Source organism: Pelodiscus sinensis, chromosome 6 (assembly GCF_052426305.1).
Source record: "Pelodiscus sinensis isolate ZL-2025 chromosome 6, ASM5242630v1, whole genome shotgun sequence".
In the NCBI taxonomy this organism is placed as follows: Eukaryota; Metazoa; Chordata; order Testudines; family Trionychidae; genus Pelodiscus; species Pelodiscus sinensis.
Genome location: NC_143057.1, coordinates 71,973,273 through 71,990,109, shown reverse-complemented (window position 1 = coordinate 71,990,109; position 16,837 = coordinate 71,973,273). Strand labels below are relative to the sequence as shown.

General features: G+C 38.7%; 1 protein-coding gene across 4 annotated transcripts in view; it reads right to left on the bottom strand.

Moving 5' to 3' along the window:
- Positions 1-625: 625 nt before the first annotated feature.
- The window catches only part of ELL2 (elongation factor for RNA polymerase II 2), a 75,860-nt gene continuing 59,648 nt past the window's right edge, over positions 626-16,837 (bottom strand). Inside the window, exons 11-14 of one of the 4 annotated variants that reach the window (XM_075932107.2) lie at positions 15,849-15,915; positions 8,523-8,694; positions 7,411-7,455; positions 626-7,258 (exon numbers count right to left, since the gene is read on the bottom strand). In XM_075932107.2, the coding sequence (XP_075788222.2) occupies positions 7,142-7,258; positions 7,411-7,455; positions 8,523-8,694; positions 15,849-15,915 (401 nt within the window). In that variant the 3' untranslated portion in view covers positions 626-7,141. The remainder of the gene's footprint in view (positions 7,259-7,410; positions 7,456-8,522; positions 8,695-15,848; positions 15,916-16,837) is intronic. The other 3 variants (XM_075932106.2, XM_075932105.2, XM_006118674.5) reach the window with 3 other exon arrangements.

Below are 16,837 nucleotides of genomic sequence, written 5' to 3'. Positions count from 1 at the left end.
TTCCCTTAGCCTAGCAATAGTAATCCCATCCCACTCTTTGCTAATTAGTTTATAGTAATTTTCTTAGACCTTGAATAACCTGTCATCTAATCTGAACTGGTTAGTAACTGATAACAATTGAATAGTTCCAGGATTCAGAGCCCACAAATATACAAGTGCCACCTAATCCAACTGAAGACATCCCACAAAAGGGCTACGTCTACACTGGCCCCTTTTCCGGAAGGGGCATGTAAATTTCAGCAGTCGTCGTAGGGAAATCCGCGGGGGATTTAAATATCCCCCGCGGCATTTAAATAAAAATGTCCGCCGGTTTTTTCCGGCTTTTAAAAAAGCCGGAAAAGAGCGTCTAGACTGGCCCCGATTCTCCGGAAAAAGTGCCCTTTTCCGGAGGCTCTTATTCTTACTTTAAAGAATAAGAGCCTTACTTATTCAAAGTAAGAATAAGAGCCTCCGGAAAAGGGCACTTTTTCCGGAGGATCGGGGCCAGTCTAGACGCTCTTTTCTGGCTTTTTTAAAAGCCGGAAAAAAGCGGCGGACATTTTTATTTAAATGCCGCGGGGGATATTTAAATCCCCCGCGGATTTCCCTACGACGACTGGTGAAATTTACATGCCCCTTCCGGAAAAGGGGCCAGTGTAGATGTAGCCAAGGTGTTTTATTGAAATGCTTCAGCTCAGATTTTCATTTTACTCCCTAAATCAGAGTGGAATGTTGAACACATGGCATGTGCCTGGATCCAGTCTCCTGGGCGTTTTCATATAGCACTCGGTTCACCAAAGCACCCGGGTCACAGCTGCTCCTCTGTATTTTGAACGAAGGAACCGCAAAGGATTGGAGTTAAGAGATGAGAGAGATCAGCTCTTGCTTACTTGAGCTCTGGTACCTGAGCCCCTCCTTCCTCTGCATTCCCTTGCAGCTGTCAGGCCTTCTGCCTGGAAGTGTTTCCTCAAGAGTCTCCTGTGGCTTCCCACAACCCAGCAAAGCCCACTGGACTATGCTCAGGAGAGTGGCTGCTTCACTCTTGTTGGATGGAGGCCTGTTTTAATATGTTCAGGTTAATAGAAGTCCAGCTAAATAAAGTTTATAAAAAGAAATATTGGTATAGACTTAAGTGAGATGAACTAGGATAGGGGTTTGCAAGGCCCTGGTAAAGTCATAAGCTGGCATAAAGTAAAATTGAATGATTCTAGAAATGGGAAAAGTGTTCATCGTTGACATCCCAAAATGTGTTTGGATTGAATTTGAGGATGAGGTTTGCCAAGATAGGCATCACTGCCAGAGCCAGTGGGCTGGAAGAGGCAAGCTTTACAATCATGACTGTCTGTTTTCATTTTCTCCTGGCTTTCAGTGTCCTGATCCTGAAAGGTATGTTAGCCAGAAAGATGGCACCCAAATGACATTACCTCCAGAGTTAAATTCTGAACAATAAAATGTGACTGACATTCCTCCTGCTTTCCTCTCTAGTGCATCTTTTTCCTTCACCTCCTTTTGTTTTGCATTCTCATCTACAACTGTTTTTAATACCGGTTATCTAATTGGTTTACCCTCTTATGTGGATGCACTTATACCAGCAGAAAGGTATGCACACATGGAGAATTTACTCCTGTACTGGAAATAAGTGCCAATATAAGCAGAAGCTCTCTAAAGATATTAATTTAAATCTGTACAACAGGTATATATACACAACCCCTTGAAGTAATATGGCCTTGTTGGCCAAGACAACAACTTTTGCAACATTGCTGTGAGTTTATAATCCAGAAAGCAAGCTAAAAGCAGTGCCTTAAACAACCTGACATAATAGAAGTTTGCTAGGCCTCAGCCTGGTTGACAAGTCTGTGTTGTGCTGTGACTTGCCAGGAGTGAACAAGCATCATAGGCAGAAGTTGCATTCCTTATCATTGCAGTTATTTTTTCTTCCCCTTGTTGTGTTTCATTATACCTTACAGAGAACAGAATTACACTTACCACCAATAGCAGCAACTCAGAACATGTGGCAGTTAAGAATTTTTCAACTCAACTTGTCAGAAATAACCAGTTTAATGAAACTAACACTTTGCACAAAAATAATCAGTCTTGACTTAACTTTTGTCACAAAGGCTTTTCAGGTTCAGAACGGAATTTTTGGGCAAGAACATTGGAGGGGAGCAGGCCAGTTTAGGAGCACTGGAACCTGGGTCTATCACATGCTTGTAATGTCCTGATTCAGAGCAAGGCCATGATTTCAAGTCTTCCACACTCTAGGTGAGTGACTAGTCAGTGGACTATTCTGCTGCAGTCTCTGATTCTTCAAACTTTTAAAGGTCTGAAGTTGGCCCATTCCAGAATTGGAAGTTCTTTGAAATAATTCTTGTATTTTACCTAGTGTTAACTTAGGGGAAGGGGAAATTGATTCCCACATATGTCTACTCGCAAGTCCTTAAGCTAACCCTTTTCTCCCAAATGGACAGGTACATGTAGCTAAAAGGTTAAGGGATGACAATTACAGTCTATAAGTATCTTTGTGGGGAAGAAATATTTAATGACAGGCTCTTCAGTCTAGCAGGGAAAGATACAAGAACCAATGGCTGGAAGCTTAAGTTAGATAAATTCAGACTGGAAACAAGTGTGCATTTTTTTACAGTAATTAGCCACTGAAACAGTTTATGGACAGTTATGGTAGGTTCTCCCTCACTGACAATTTTAAAAATCAGAACTGGATATTTTTCTAATAGATTTGAAATTCAGGAATTATTTTGGGGAACTTCTATAGTTTGGCCTATCTTACACAAGTCAGATCACAATGGTCCTTTCTGGCTTTGGAAACTATGAAAAAGGACAGTTAAGTACCATCTGATGTCATCTAAGGACCATTAAGCAGAGCATGCCTCTTGTTGAGGCTCTACTGCTAATGTGAAAAGGAATAAGGACAATTGTTCAAATGAAAGTCTTCATTCTTTACATTTTAAATGCTTTAATTGTAGTGTGCTAATAAAAAGATTTTAGTGCTGTTACCTCAGGAGTCAAAGTTAGTTTAGTCTGATTGTGTGTCAAGTTAGCAGTCTAATGCTGTAACCACAAAACAAGGATTTAAATACTCTCTCTTTAGGACTGGGACAGGCCTCACCCACTCCGAAACCCCTTTTCAACACAACAATGCTATCATGACCCACAGCAACCAGTAAGGGAAAGAGGCTTCTTTTTAAACACACCATTTCTGCCTTAGTTTCTACCATCAACAAAAATAGAGAAGGGGAAGAAAAGAAGGAGGGAAGACTAAGTGCTGGGGTGGGTGGAATGGAAAATTCCTCAAGTGCAGGATGAGGGAGGGGGGCTAGTTATATAATGGGAAATGCCTATCAGGATAAAGCTAATGGGAAGAGGGAATGCCTAAATCAATTTACTTTTAATAAGTGTGGTGGTGAAGTGTGGTGTTTAACTTGGTAAGCCAGGTGGCACACACTGTAGTCAGGCAAGATGGACTTTGGTTTTGCTAGTGAAATATTTATTCCTGCCTGCAGATTTTAAACTGTAATTAATTAGGTCGTCACCGCAGAATGAGTTACTCTCCCATTCTAAACCTTTTCTCCACCAACCTACCTTTGATGGCTGCATTTGAAGTACTTCCACAGCTAAAGTGGGCCTCCACTGCAGCCACTAACATCGTTAGCCATCAAAATAATCTCTTGCATTGCCCTCTGCAGTGTACCCATTAACTGTAAGATACCACCAATGCTCCTGCCTGTCTGTGTGGTTACACCGTAAGTGGTCAAATCATTCTGGTGATAAAATGGAACATGTTTGCTTATGTCTTTACAAATAAACCAAAGTAAGTGCCAGAATTGCAAAGTTAACATTTTATTGAACTTAAACTGATATAGAACAGAGGGGCAACAATAGTTCAAATTTTCATTAGTTAAAATTCCACTGGGGTGTTTTGCTTTAGGACTCTTAGCACAGTGTGTGCAATTATTGAAAAATAGTTTTTTAAAAACATTTAAAAAAAGGCAGAAAGGGAGATTCCAGCCCTGTTTTTCTTCACATTACCACAGTGCTGTCTAACATTCCATTACTTCCTTTGGTATCCTTCCCCCAAACTGAAAAGGCTACTCAAGTGCTAGCCATGTCTCTTCCCATTAGGTACACATGAAAAAATTTGTAACATTTATGAAAATAATTAGCTGTAAAGAGACTTCCAAGCTAATATGGAATGAATGCACATTTACATTGGCAGAAAGACTAGCTGTGAAATTTCTATTAGTTTAAAATAAGTTACAGTATATGAACTGCTTAATCAATCCAATTTTTGTTTAAGGCATCTTCAGTTATGTGCATCCAACACTTATGCCTGCATATGCTTCACTTAGCATCCTATTTAAATATCTTTAGGGCAAATTTATTGTAAAACTTGCAAAATCAACTGGATACTTAGAAAATTTAATGCCCAATTTTAAAAAAAAAAAACATTGAAAATAGCCAGCAAAAAGAGCTAAAACTTTGTCTGAATTATGTTTTCAATCACTTAACATCTACAATTTAAAAAATGTGCTAACTTGCCCCCTCAATTCCTCCCAGATTAACAAACTAGTAACACTGAAAAACTACGCCATTTGCGTATGAAGGTTTTGCCAACAGTGGACAGCTATTTATTCCCTATGCTCTCAAAACAGCATTTCAAATGTTTCATCAGTTTTCTTCAAATGCAAGACTCACTGGATTTCCTAAAACCAAATACAAACTGGCTCCCCTTCACCAGCAGTGTTGTATTAACAGTAGTGTAACGCAAGCCAAGTTTTTGCCACTGTTTGCAAAAAGTTTAATCTGTTTGAGTGAGATGGCAAACTTTGTGTGACAGGCAGTACTATTAGAGGCCTCACTTCAATAGGCTTGGACATTTGTTCAACAGGAATGTACACTCTAGGGAAACTTTGAGAAATGCTGAATGCAAAAGGTCAAAATTTAGATTAAGACTTTTAAAGTCGTTTGTCGTGTCTATGATAAGCAATGCTAGATCTCTATGAAAGATCAACTTCCAGCTGCAATAGATGCCTATAAACCAGAAGATGTATGCCAGCACAGGTGATTCCTTTTGTACAGGAAGACCATATGAATGCTTCAATTGCAGTAGTCTATTTTATAAAGTCATGGTATCACACAAAGTAGGCACTAAGATAATTACTACATATACTGTCACTGCTTTAGAGTAACAATGGAGTAGATGTTACAAAGTCTGTGCTTTGGCCTGCAGTTACATTTCAAATAGGAGAACACTTAGTGCCTAAAATAGACCATTTTTAGAACCATACATTTAGCCTGAACAATACAGCTATTGTCATTTCATTGTTGCTAATGGATCAACATCAAAAGTTGTTATACTAAAACTTAAGTCACGGGACAAGGCATTGTGTTCAAGTTTACACATTTGCATAACATGTCTGGATTTAATTCAGCCCTCAAAGACATTTATTTCATTGGGAAGCATGCAATTTCCTTTGCATAGTCTTACATTTTTAATAAATGTTCAAGTAATTAAAAACTTAACATGCTGATTGTACCAGTTACAATTAATCAAGTAAAAGCAACTGAAATCTCATCATAGTGTTAGAGATATCAACTTGGTACTAAATAATGAAAATCCTTACATATCTGTAGTGTAACAAAGATCTCATTAACTTGGAAGACAAATCCCTCCTATTGAATCTCACTAGTTAAAGTAATGCATCAAAAGGATTGATACTAAACGTGCACTTCACTGTTCCAGTTATTGTAGTGTACACTTTCTGACATTTCTATAAAACATTTTCTGGTTTACAGTGATACACAACAATTTTTTTTTGATGCTGGAGATAAAGTTTATTAAAGATACTACCAAAATTTTGGCAAACATTCCAAAATTAGATTTGTAAACATAATGCTTCCGTTTTCAATTGGCAGCACTTTGAAAAGACAAATACAATAAGACAAGTAAACAAAGATTAATCCAAAATGCTTATTTTTTTGACCAAATAACTTATGTTCCCACAATGATAAAGTGACAGTTTAAATCAAATTAAAGCAATAAACTGCATGAAATGAAAGTTTGTGCTGTTTGATGATCACAGTATTTTATAGTTAAATATATCTGTTCTTTGTTATATTCCTGGCACCCAGGAGAAAACTCTTTAAATATACATTTCATGTAGGCAATAGCTTCTTGGCATATCTCTCTTCAAAAAAATACTTTATAGCAGTATATAAATAGGTCACCTACATGTTGAATTTTATAATTTTGCCCAAAAACTATAGATCTGTTCAATTTTTGTAAAGAATCAATTTTTCCCAACACTAATAAAGCTGACAAACTGTTGAAATGGAAATGCTTTCATCTTCCACAATAGAAGTAGCAATTTTATAGGAAAAAACCTACAGCAACACTCCTCAGTTGTTTTAACCTGAGCATTTGGCCTACTTGGAGCAGCAGTTTTTTTTCTTCTCTCATCATGCTCACACCCACACAACCTTGCACACATACAGTACAAGCACACACTTTCAGATGCTGGTAGGCCACAGAGTGCTTCCCGCTGTTTTAATAAAATGGGAAGCAGTGTAGCTAATAATTTAACTACACTAAGCACACACTAGCAAACACCTTAAGGCAACCATTGCAGTGGGGGTTTAAGTTGCAGGGGTAAATTACTATTGTCAATGAAGAGGCTGTATATAGCTTTCATATATACACACACACACCTCTTTAACCCTCCAAATAATGTTTTCACGTTCTTTAAAATTTTTGTGCAAATTTTAAACCTTCTACCATTTAAGGCAAAGAGTTTGAATTAACAAAAAAAGGTCAGAAAACAGGCCTATATTTATCCCAAAGCATTTCAACTTGCTACATTGTTTTAATGTGCACAACTTCAAAGTAAAGATACTGAGTCCCCAGTATCTACTGGTAAAATGATTTCCATGGACGAACATAGTCTTAAGGAAAAGAAGGGACCAGAAAAAAGCAGCTTCAAATATGCAGAGAAGCAACCTCAACAACAACAAAAGTAGTAACTCAGGTCTGCTAATACTGAAACTTTTGTAATGCAAAAGTTATCTTTTTAGACTCTTAGAGCAACTCATTTGGAATTTTAAATAAATAAGCTTAAGTTTATTCACATCTTCTGGTCCAAGCAGAGCTTTAGTGCCATGACTCTGCTTGTCGTTGGTCAAATTCACCTATTAGTCTTTTAATATGAGCCAGTTTGTTATGGAGATATTCACATCTGTACTTTTCCTCATGATAGTTGGGACTAGACTGCAAGGAAAGAGAAACAAGTCAGGGTGCAGAAATATTTTTTCAATATCTGAATGTCCATCACTAAAGAGGACATACAGAGCCTGTGCATAGGACAAGCCATATGAAAGTATTTATCATATCCAATCTTTCCACCTCCTAACTGTACACACCTCTTTGATCTTCCGATATTCCTGTAGGACTTCCTCATGAACTACCTGTAAATAAGAAAACTGAAATAAAGACCACCTGAAACCATTTCACTGTTGTAAAGTACAATTAAATATAACAGCTTGAGTGGGGTGAATGTTCAGTTTTACCACACACTTAAGCCTTGTCTACACAAACATTTAGTTCATGGCAAACTGTGTATCAATCTACCCTGCATTAGCCTGTTATGGACTAAGTGCCTGCATAGATCCTGCTGATGTCCATTAACAGTTCATTACTGCTCTTTTAATCCACAATGATAGCGTGAAACAAATAGATTAGCACCCAACTTGCCACAAAATAAATATGTGTAAAGACATCTTTATTCTCTGCTATTGTTGGAATAAACATGATAGAGGAGCAACTTCCTCTGCACAACAGGACAATAGCCAGAGTTCAGGAACAGTGTCTCTTGGCCCATCCTCATTGGGGAAACAGGTTATGGGGAAAAAATTAGAGTTGCTGCTCCAGAAACTTTCCATTAATTTATTTCCTCCCACTCATATATTCTGATAACTGCACAAGAGTATGAGCTACAAACAGCATTAAATGTCTTATCTTATACAGACGTACAATGCCACTTACTGCATAACCCTAGAAAAACAGACTTTGGGTCAACTGTTTGTTATGTATTCTGGAATACTAGAATTTGGTTTAGTGATTAACCTAGAAATTTGGAGGCCCAGGTTCATTTCTCTACTCTGACAGAGACTTCCTGTGAAATGGGGCAAGTCACAGCATCCCTATTCCTCAGCTGTCCGTTTGTAAAATGTAGAGAATAGTACTTCCCTAACCTTCCAGGGATGTTGACGGGATAAATACACAAGACTGTGGGGGCACTTGGAGAATTTGGCGATGGGATCCAAGTAAGTACCTGAGACAAAAGATGCTGCTTCTGCCAAATTATGTATATTTTCCTCCAACTAAGTATACATTCATCTAAGGCTTCTCTATCAAGTCTGGCTTTTATCTTATACATTAGTTTTCAAAAAGCTGAGTATTGAGCTATATATGCTTAAACATTTGGGGTAAATGAAAACCACTAACAAAATGCCTTTTTTTTTTTTTTTTTTACCTGATACTCCTTAGATCCTGGAGAAAGGCGCTTACGCTGAGCATCAAGTTTCATAAATCTTCTAGTGACATTCTCCATCCTAGCATGTAAGCTTCTATATTCATCATACTCTGCATTGAAGTCATCCTTGTAACTCTGGCGTTGCTCATATGAGACAATAGCTATATATTTTCTAGTGGAAAAAGTAAAGTTATACTTATCTTCCATAGTAAGATATTTGTATAAATTTGTTACTTTCAATGAATTGTAACTGGAGCATACATTACTAGGCACTTTGCTTCTCAGTAAGACATAGATTTAACTAATTTAAGAAGTACTTGTCCTACTGGGATAATAGACAAATATTAAACTGTACACTTTGTAATACATGGACTCTAAAAGCCACCTCAACCAAACAGTCTTTAACAGAACTTACAATATTTCAATGGCAAATTGCAGTTTATTCACATACAAGTATTTTGCTCCACATGATGTTTTTTCAGAAGTCATTAGACTATCTACAACTATAGGTGCACATAGAACAGTTAACATGCATTCAAATTAAATGGAACCAATGCTTTTGTTTAAATAAGGGGGGAGCTGCTAGCAACTCATTTCCTATGATGTCTCCTTAATTTCATAATGTCTCCTGTATTGATCTGCTGGAGTCAAGTGCATTCACCTCCTCTGAATGCTGCATAAGCAGCCCAGTATTTTTGCTAGTATTTGGGAGGATCTGAATTGATGAGCAAGGATACAAGACTTTATTTCAAGATATGGCAGATGTGTCACATTTGAATAGGAAGTTATAACTAATAGGATAAAAATATTAATTATTAGAGCTGTCAACTGATGTACATTAACGCCTACAATTAATGCAAGCAAGGCAGGATTAACGCATTAATTTTTTTGAAGGAGCAGTGCTGCATGGAGCTGGGGTCAATTGGGGACTCCAGCTGATCCTGGACTCCTGTGGTGCTGCCCCATGGAAATGCCACCACAGTGTTTCAAAGAGGCAGTGCACACGATCGATCGCGATTAATTTTTTTAATCTCTTGACAGCACCTATTAAATATCTGTATTAAAAGTGTCAAACTCATCTAAACAACTTGTGGTACATGACAGACAACATAAAACAAGCTGCAATGAGGCCTGCCACTGAGAAGGACTATCACAACCTTGCCAAGCACAAAAAAATGCTTCTGGCCAATAATGCTACTCAAATCATCAAAAGTTCCTAAGGACCTAGCAAGGCCAAGTTGCTAACCTTGTGAGATTAAAATTAGGCAAACAATCAAAATAGCAGATATCTTTGTCTTTTTTCTAGTTTTCCCAAACACGCAGTTATTTTTGGTCACATCTGATATCAGCCTCAGCCAACTTGCCATCAACTATAACATCCCTGTTGCCAGAGGTACTACCATCCCAGGTACCCCATGTGCATTGAGCACAAGGGTACAACAGAGGAGATACTGCTCAGTAGCATCCTTTGGATTCTCTCAGTAATGGAGCAGGAGCACCTCTGTCTATTCCTTTTAGGTCTCAGAGGTATGTTCATCTTGTGATCAACACAAGAGAGATAGCAGTCACATTTTTAAAAGTAGTCTCTGTTGTATATCCAAGCTCCAAACAAGAACAAGCAGGCTAATGAAGATCAAGGAAATTCTTTGACTCCAAATACAGCAGAACTGCTTTGCCATCAGCTTTTCTTGCTCATTACTTTATTTAGCCAAGCTAATTGGGTACGTTTCTCCTGAAGGGGACTGACACATTTTTCTCCAGTAGAAAGAAAAAGGCCAGGAGAACATGAATCACACAACTGTCTGGAGGTCAAAAATTCCAATACTATTTCCAGAATCTATGAGCACTGTCCAAGATTCAAGGAGAAGATGCACTTTTGTTTCCTCAACCACTACAGATACAATCTGGTTCAAATTAGGAGTTATTTAAGAAGTAGTTTTCAAATGCAACTGACAGTGTTGTCCTAAAAGCTGCTGCTTAATGTTCTTACAGAGAATGCTCAATAAAACAGTTTATACCTTTCAGCTTTTCAAGAAATGCTGATGAAATGGTAATTTTGAATAGGATGAGAATAACAGTGTCTTTCTGCATTAAAATTTATATTTTAGGAAATATAGGCAATACACAAAATCAAGACCAACTGTAATCCAACAATAAGGCAAGAATTTTGAACTTTGTCTAAACTTTTATTGCCTACCTACACAGCTGCTATCCCACATAAAACATCTTTCATATAGACCACTTCTTCCTTTAAATTCAATAGGCTTGCACTGTTTAGTAATAGATCTCAATCCATGTTTACTCCTCTCCCTTTGTGACCTTTTTTATATAGTCCTAGGTGGCTTTGCTAGAAGCAGTATGTTATACTACACATAGCTGCAGTTTGCGTAGTCAGTTTAAAGAAACATTTGTTAGGTGCTATTGAATTTAACTGGCACAATAGAGACTGACCCACTGCAGCTATGGTGATTTACAAACAAGTATTACATATGGGTAAAGACAACAGAAGAGAACTCTTAATTTGCAGTAATCACTGAACCTAATGTTCAAAGTATTACCATTACTACACATCAGAGGGAGCCTATACGAAAAGAAGAGAACACTACAGTGGAATGCAAACCTAGTTTATTACTCCTAGACCCATACAAAATCTAAATCAAGTCACATAGCTCTTAGGGTCATTTTAGGAGCATCATTAAGCTGGACAACATTTCTATGCTAACTCAGTGCATGTGTTGTCATTGCCTTAATATAATAATTACAGCTGGTCAAAAAAATTCTAACTGAAACAGGTTTTTAAATGGAATCTGCCAATCTGTCTAAACTGCTTTCTGTAGTCTATTCAGTTTTGGAAACCAGGCCGGTTTCTGACAACACATTGCCTGGATTCCTGCCAGCTTGCTGCCCTGGTTCCTGGACTGCAGGGCTTCCAGCATCTGTCAAGTGGCTTGCACTACAGCAGGAACTCCATCTCCTTTTGTAGGAAATGCGTAATTTACATGCTGACTCAGAACAGAAACTAACTTGAAAAAAAAAAAAGCAACATCACTGTGTTAAGTGGAATAGCTTTCTCTTCCCAGTTCTAACAGTGTTATTTGCACTCAACATGTCAAGCTGTAAGTTAGGTGTGGTGGCGATAAAGCTGGGTGGCAGCTGCATGGCTTTACCCTAGCCCCATTCATGCACTTGCTGGTATTATGGTACCCATCTTGCTCTGCCTAATTAGCTCTGTTGGAGTGGCAGGATTATCAGTTGCTCTAAGGAGCAAGGAATTAAGTGGAGAAATGCCTTTGAAAGCTGGGCCAACTTTATTTTAATTCTTTCCATGAATGTTTATCAGATCAATGACTTATGTTAAAGAAGATGGTTGAGAACATTACTGTACCATCTGTTTTAACAACAGAAAACAAGATGTACCAAAATTAAAGTGCTGAATGTTAGAGAAATCTTGTGCTCTGTGGGGACAGAACTCATCTGCTCTCTGTGGGGACTGAAATAATGTTGCAGTTATTCCTCACTGAAATGAGCTCTGACCAAGCTAACCGAGTAGTCCTGTCCTCTCTATTTTACTAGTATATGCAGAAGTGGAGTGTTCTGCGGAAACAACAGGGCTCACTGCCAATATTACAATGGATATAATTGACACACGCAAGCTATAAAACTCTAGCACTGAAATCAAATCTACATTACAATGAGTCACTTTTAGAATATAGCAGCATGTTTGACTTGCAAATTAGGCTTGCATCAACATTTCAATTTTGGACACTAGAACTGCCAGCAAAAGCCTCGCTCTTTTCTGTTGTAAGATGAGGAACATGTTTAAGAAAATCCATGTTGACTTTGTTTATAGTTTTTGGTATAAAGTGAAAAAAAGTCACAAAATAGCAAAAGAGGATTTTGTTAGTAGCGCAGCTGGAACTGAGCAAGATGCTCTTCGATTTTTACATTTTGAAGAAAAATGTAAAGCCACAAATAGAACAGGTGTTGAACATCTGCAGAAGTTATATGTAGGATTTTTATAACTGTTTCAATGAATTCTTCTGATAAATACTGTTTCTTAAATGTTTTAACAGTACATATTTAGCTAATAGACCAGCTCTCTTACAATAGAGGTTTCAGTCAGACAATTTCTTAAAAACTAGAAAATGGTCATCCTTCAGCTGTGCCTAAAGTTACTCAGCTAAATTTCTGGCATATTAAAAAATTTCCACAATCTCCTATGGAATGAGTTAAGAAGTTAAAATGAAGATTTATTAGTGCTTGCCAATTTTTCATACCCATTTGTTCATTTTAATATGCTCACTCTAGTTTCTAGGTGCCATACGTAAATGGAAAAATAAGGTGCTTGCTGATGCATTTTTACTCCTTACTATATATTTATACTCTTCGGGATGCTCAATCTTAATTTTGAATTAAGGTTCCCTGATTTTTGCAGCTTCTTGGTGAGCAGTTTTATGGTAAACCGGTTATTTTTTGCATCAGTTTCAAGTTCAGCCTCTGATCTGGTTGCATGAAACAGTTTAACACAGTTTCCAAGTGGATGAAATCAGTAACCTGGCATTAAAAAGAATCTTCAGAGAATAATGTAATTATGTTTATAATCCAAGGCAAGTTTGGAAGCTATAGACACACTAAGTTACAAATCTCCCCAAATAGAAATATAAAGTGTAGTATGTTACTAAAAAAAGTACTGACATCCAAATATTTGCCCATTAAAGGTGGTGCTGCTTTAGTTTCAGCAACCATCTGTAAAACAACATGGGTTACAATCTCCTATAGGGCTAAAACTATGTAACAAAAAAAAAAAAAAAAAAAAAAAGAGAAGTGTCATTTAATTGTAATTGGTGTTCTTTTCATGCCAGGAAAACATGGAATGTTCATTCAAGGTGCAGAGAATGAAAAGCTGTACTGTAGTTAGATATATAAAACTCATGGGCTACGTCTAGACTGGCCACATAAGACGGAATAGGCATGCAAAAGCCTATTGGGGAAAAGCCGGAAAAGAGCGTCTAGACTGGCGCGATCCTCCGGAATAAAGCCTACTTGCAAGTAGGAATAAGAGATCCTCCGGGAAAGGGCTTTATTCCGGAGGATCGCGCCAGTCTGGACGCTCTTTTCCGGCTTTTCCCCAAGCCGGAAAAAAAGCGGCGGCCATGTTTATTTAAATCCCGCTGGGGATATTTAAATCCCCCGCGGATTTCCCTATTCTGACTTGCCTGCTTTGCATGCCTATTCCGTCTTATGTGGCCAGTCTAGACGTAGCCATGTAGAAATATAGCTGAGCATATATCTTACGATCATTACTAATGTGTATTCTGTATAGACATTTTGTACACGTGTTAACCAAAGCTATATTAACTGCAAAGTAACAAAATTACAGTTTATTTTATATCTATATAAGTGAAAACTTTAGAGACACTTATACTGGTGAAAGTATTCCAACACTCACTGAAATCCCTCAATTAAGCCAGGACTTGTTTTATCACAGCCCATCTTTCCCATTATTTAATCTTGCAAGGATATCAGTCCTGCATTTATCACATCACAACCTCTGAGGGAAATTGTGAATTGCTAGAACTTAACTAGAATATTAGAATGCAAACACAGATGGCAAGGAAAAATATCTTGTTCAAAACAAATCTGATATATTGAAAGCAAGGCAGAAACCACCACCCACTCCTCTTTCTGAGTTACAAACAATCCTTTATCATAGAAAAAGAATGAAATGCTCGGCCTCAGATTAGGAGACGACTCAGCAGGAAGCGAATGGCATGACTGTTCAGATTCTTCCTTGGCCCCAACTCCAGACATACTCTCTACAAGGCTACATGAAGCACAGTACAACTACCCAGGTGAACGTTAGCGTAGGGGAGCAGCAGTCCTCAAGTACCTGCCACTGTTTTCAACATTTTCATCTATGCTGAGTGAGGAGGAACATTTTGCCATGTGGACGACTTTGGGAATATATGGAGTCAGCGTAGATGTCACCAAGTGAAGGTTACCCAGAACTGATTGGAGGTAGGGTTAATAAGTTAGCAGACAGTTTTATATGCATTACAGTTAAACTGTAAAAGGTAAGGTTTAACTGCTGGATACAAATCAAGTAAATGTTAAGTAAAAAATGGTTTTCATTTTTTCTAATAAGTGCTTCATCAGTAACCTGCTTAGCACACTTTCCCACAAACACTCATGAATAAGAGGAACTTTACTTCTTTAAAGTACAGGCAGTCCCCAGGTTACGTACAAGATAGGGGCTGTAGGTTTGTTCTTAAGTTGAATCTGTATGTAAGTCGGAACTGGCATCCAGATTCAGCCGCTGCTGAAACTGATCAGTTTCAACAGTGGCTGAATCTGGATGCCAGTTCTGACTTACATACAGATTCAACTTAAGAACCCCAGGCGTCCCCAAGTCAGCTGCTGCTGAAACTGATCAGCAGCTGATTCCAGGAAGCTGGGGGCAGAGCAACTCTGCCTCGGGCTTACTATAGTCAGCCGCTGGTCAGTTTCAGCAGTGGCTGACTTGGGGACGCCTGGGGCAGAGCAGCTGGGGTGCTGCCGGGTTGGTCCAGTAGCGCCGAGGAGCGGCACTGCGGGACCAACCCAGCAGCACCCCAGCTGCTCTACCCCAGGCGTCGTGGGCAGAAAAGCCTGGTCTGCTGGGGGGGAGGGGGCACTAGCTGCGCCCCCCCGCCCCCCAAGCAGACCAGGGAGACACGGAGCAAAGCCGCGGAGGACGACCGCAGCGGGACAGCTGCGGCGCGCCTGGGCTGTCCCGCTGCGGGCAGCCTCCGAGGCTTTGCTCCCCATCTACCTGGTCTGACCAGCAGACCAGGTAGACGGGGAGCAGCTTTTCTCGCCCCGGAGAATGTGGGCGGCGGGACCGCCGCTCATCTGGGCGTCCCGCCGCTCCCGTCCTCCGGGGCGAGAAAAGCCCTGTTCGTAACTGCGGATCCGACATAAGTCGGATCCGCGTAACTTGGGGACTGCCTGTAGTCCCATTGACTTTAATGATACTGTTCAAGAGACAATAGTTACCACCCTATGTGCGTAAGAGTTCACAGGACTTCAAAAAGTAATTCTTAGATTTTTAATGGCTCTTGTTCAAGAACTGAATGAACAAGCTCAGAAAAAGGTTCAATATGCATAGACATGTTCAGTGTGGCACACTACTTTTAGAACGAGTAGCTCTGACAGGGCCTTTTAAAACGTTACATTTTGATAACTCTTCCATTTTCTAATTACATAAGACCTTTCACAGCTGATTTTTTGAACTGCCTATTAGAGCATAGCATGAATTTTGTCAATCTTAAACATAATTTTACTTACACAAAGTAGTCTGGTAGTTCACTTGTTGATGAAGGATCTGTAGAGTCAGTGCAAGTCTCTTTAACACCTACATGAAAATAAAAGGTTGATGTAACAGGATTCTAATATCCCTAATGCAAGTCAAATCTGGAATGTCAGGAACACTCCTTCCCAGGAATTCTACTTTGTCATCTCACTATGTAATCAAGCACATAACCGAAAACTTACAATAGAGGCCATACGACCAACTCTGCAACAGCCAATACCAGGAGTTTAAAGTGCAGTAGCTACTATGGAATCTGTACAATAAAATAATGCAATCTTAACCCAAGGTCATCTTTCTATTAGAAAAGTAAGTTGCAGCATCTGCACAACAATTCATGTTCTGAGGTGGCAGATGGGACCACACAATAGGAACTAGAAATTTTACATCAATATGCAACTCTCATAGGACCAAACTAAAGGACAATAGAGTGGAAGCTAACGTGCTTTTTTCTCAGTGCATGTTTCCTTTCTCTCCCTTCTCCTCCCCCAACTATGGGAAACAAAGTTCTGATTTAATTTGAACAATTTTCTATACAAAAGTAGTCATTGCATTTTATGCACATCAAATTAGAATTCAGGTTTAATCTTGAACAGAAGATTTCTTCATTAATATGGCAACAGTGCTCTTTTTACAGGTTGAAAAGCAAGTCAATATGTTGTTCTTCAGGAAGGTGTTATGAAAAGAGCACGTGTAACCCTTAAATAAGCTATACAAATGAGACTATTTCCTCTACTTTAGGAAGAACCTGTGTTTTAAATTCTTCTCATATTCCTAACAGAAAATTAAGAACTTTTAGCAAAGGCCATTACATAAAACCATGATACATCAACCCCTTGCACTCTGTATGCAGTTTGGTTCACCCATGTAAAAATGATATCAGAATTGGAAAAGGGGAAGGGCAATGAAAATTATGAAGGAGCATGGAACAGCTTCCTTACTAAGAAAGATTAAAAAGATGCAAACT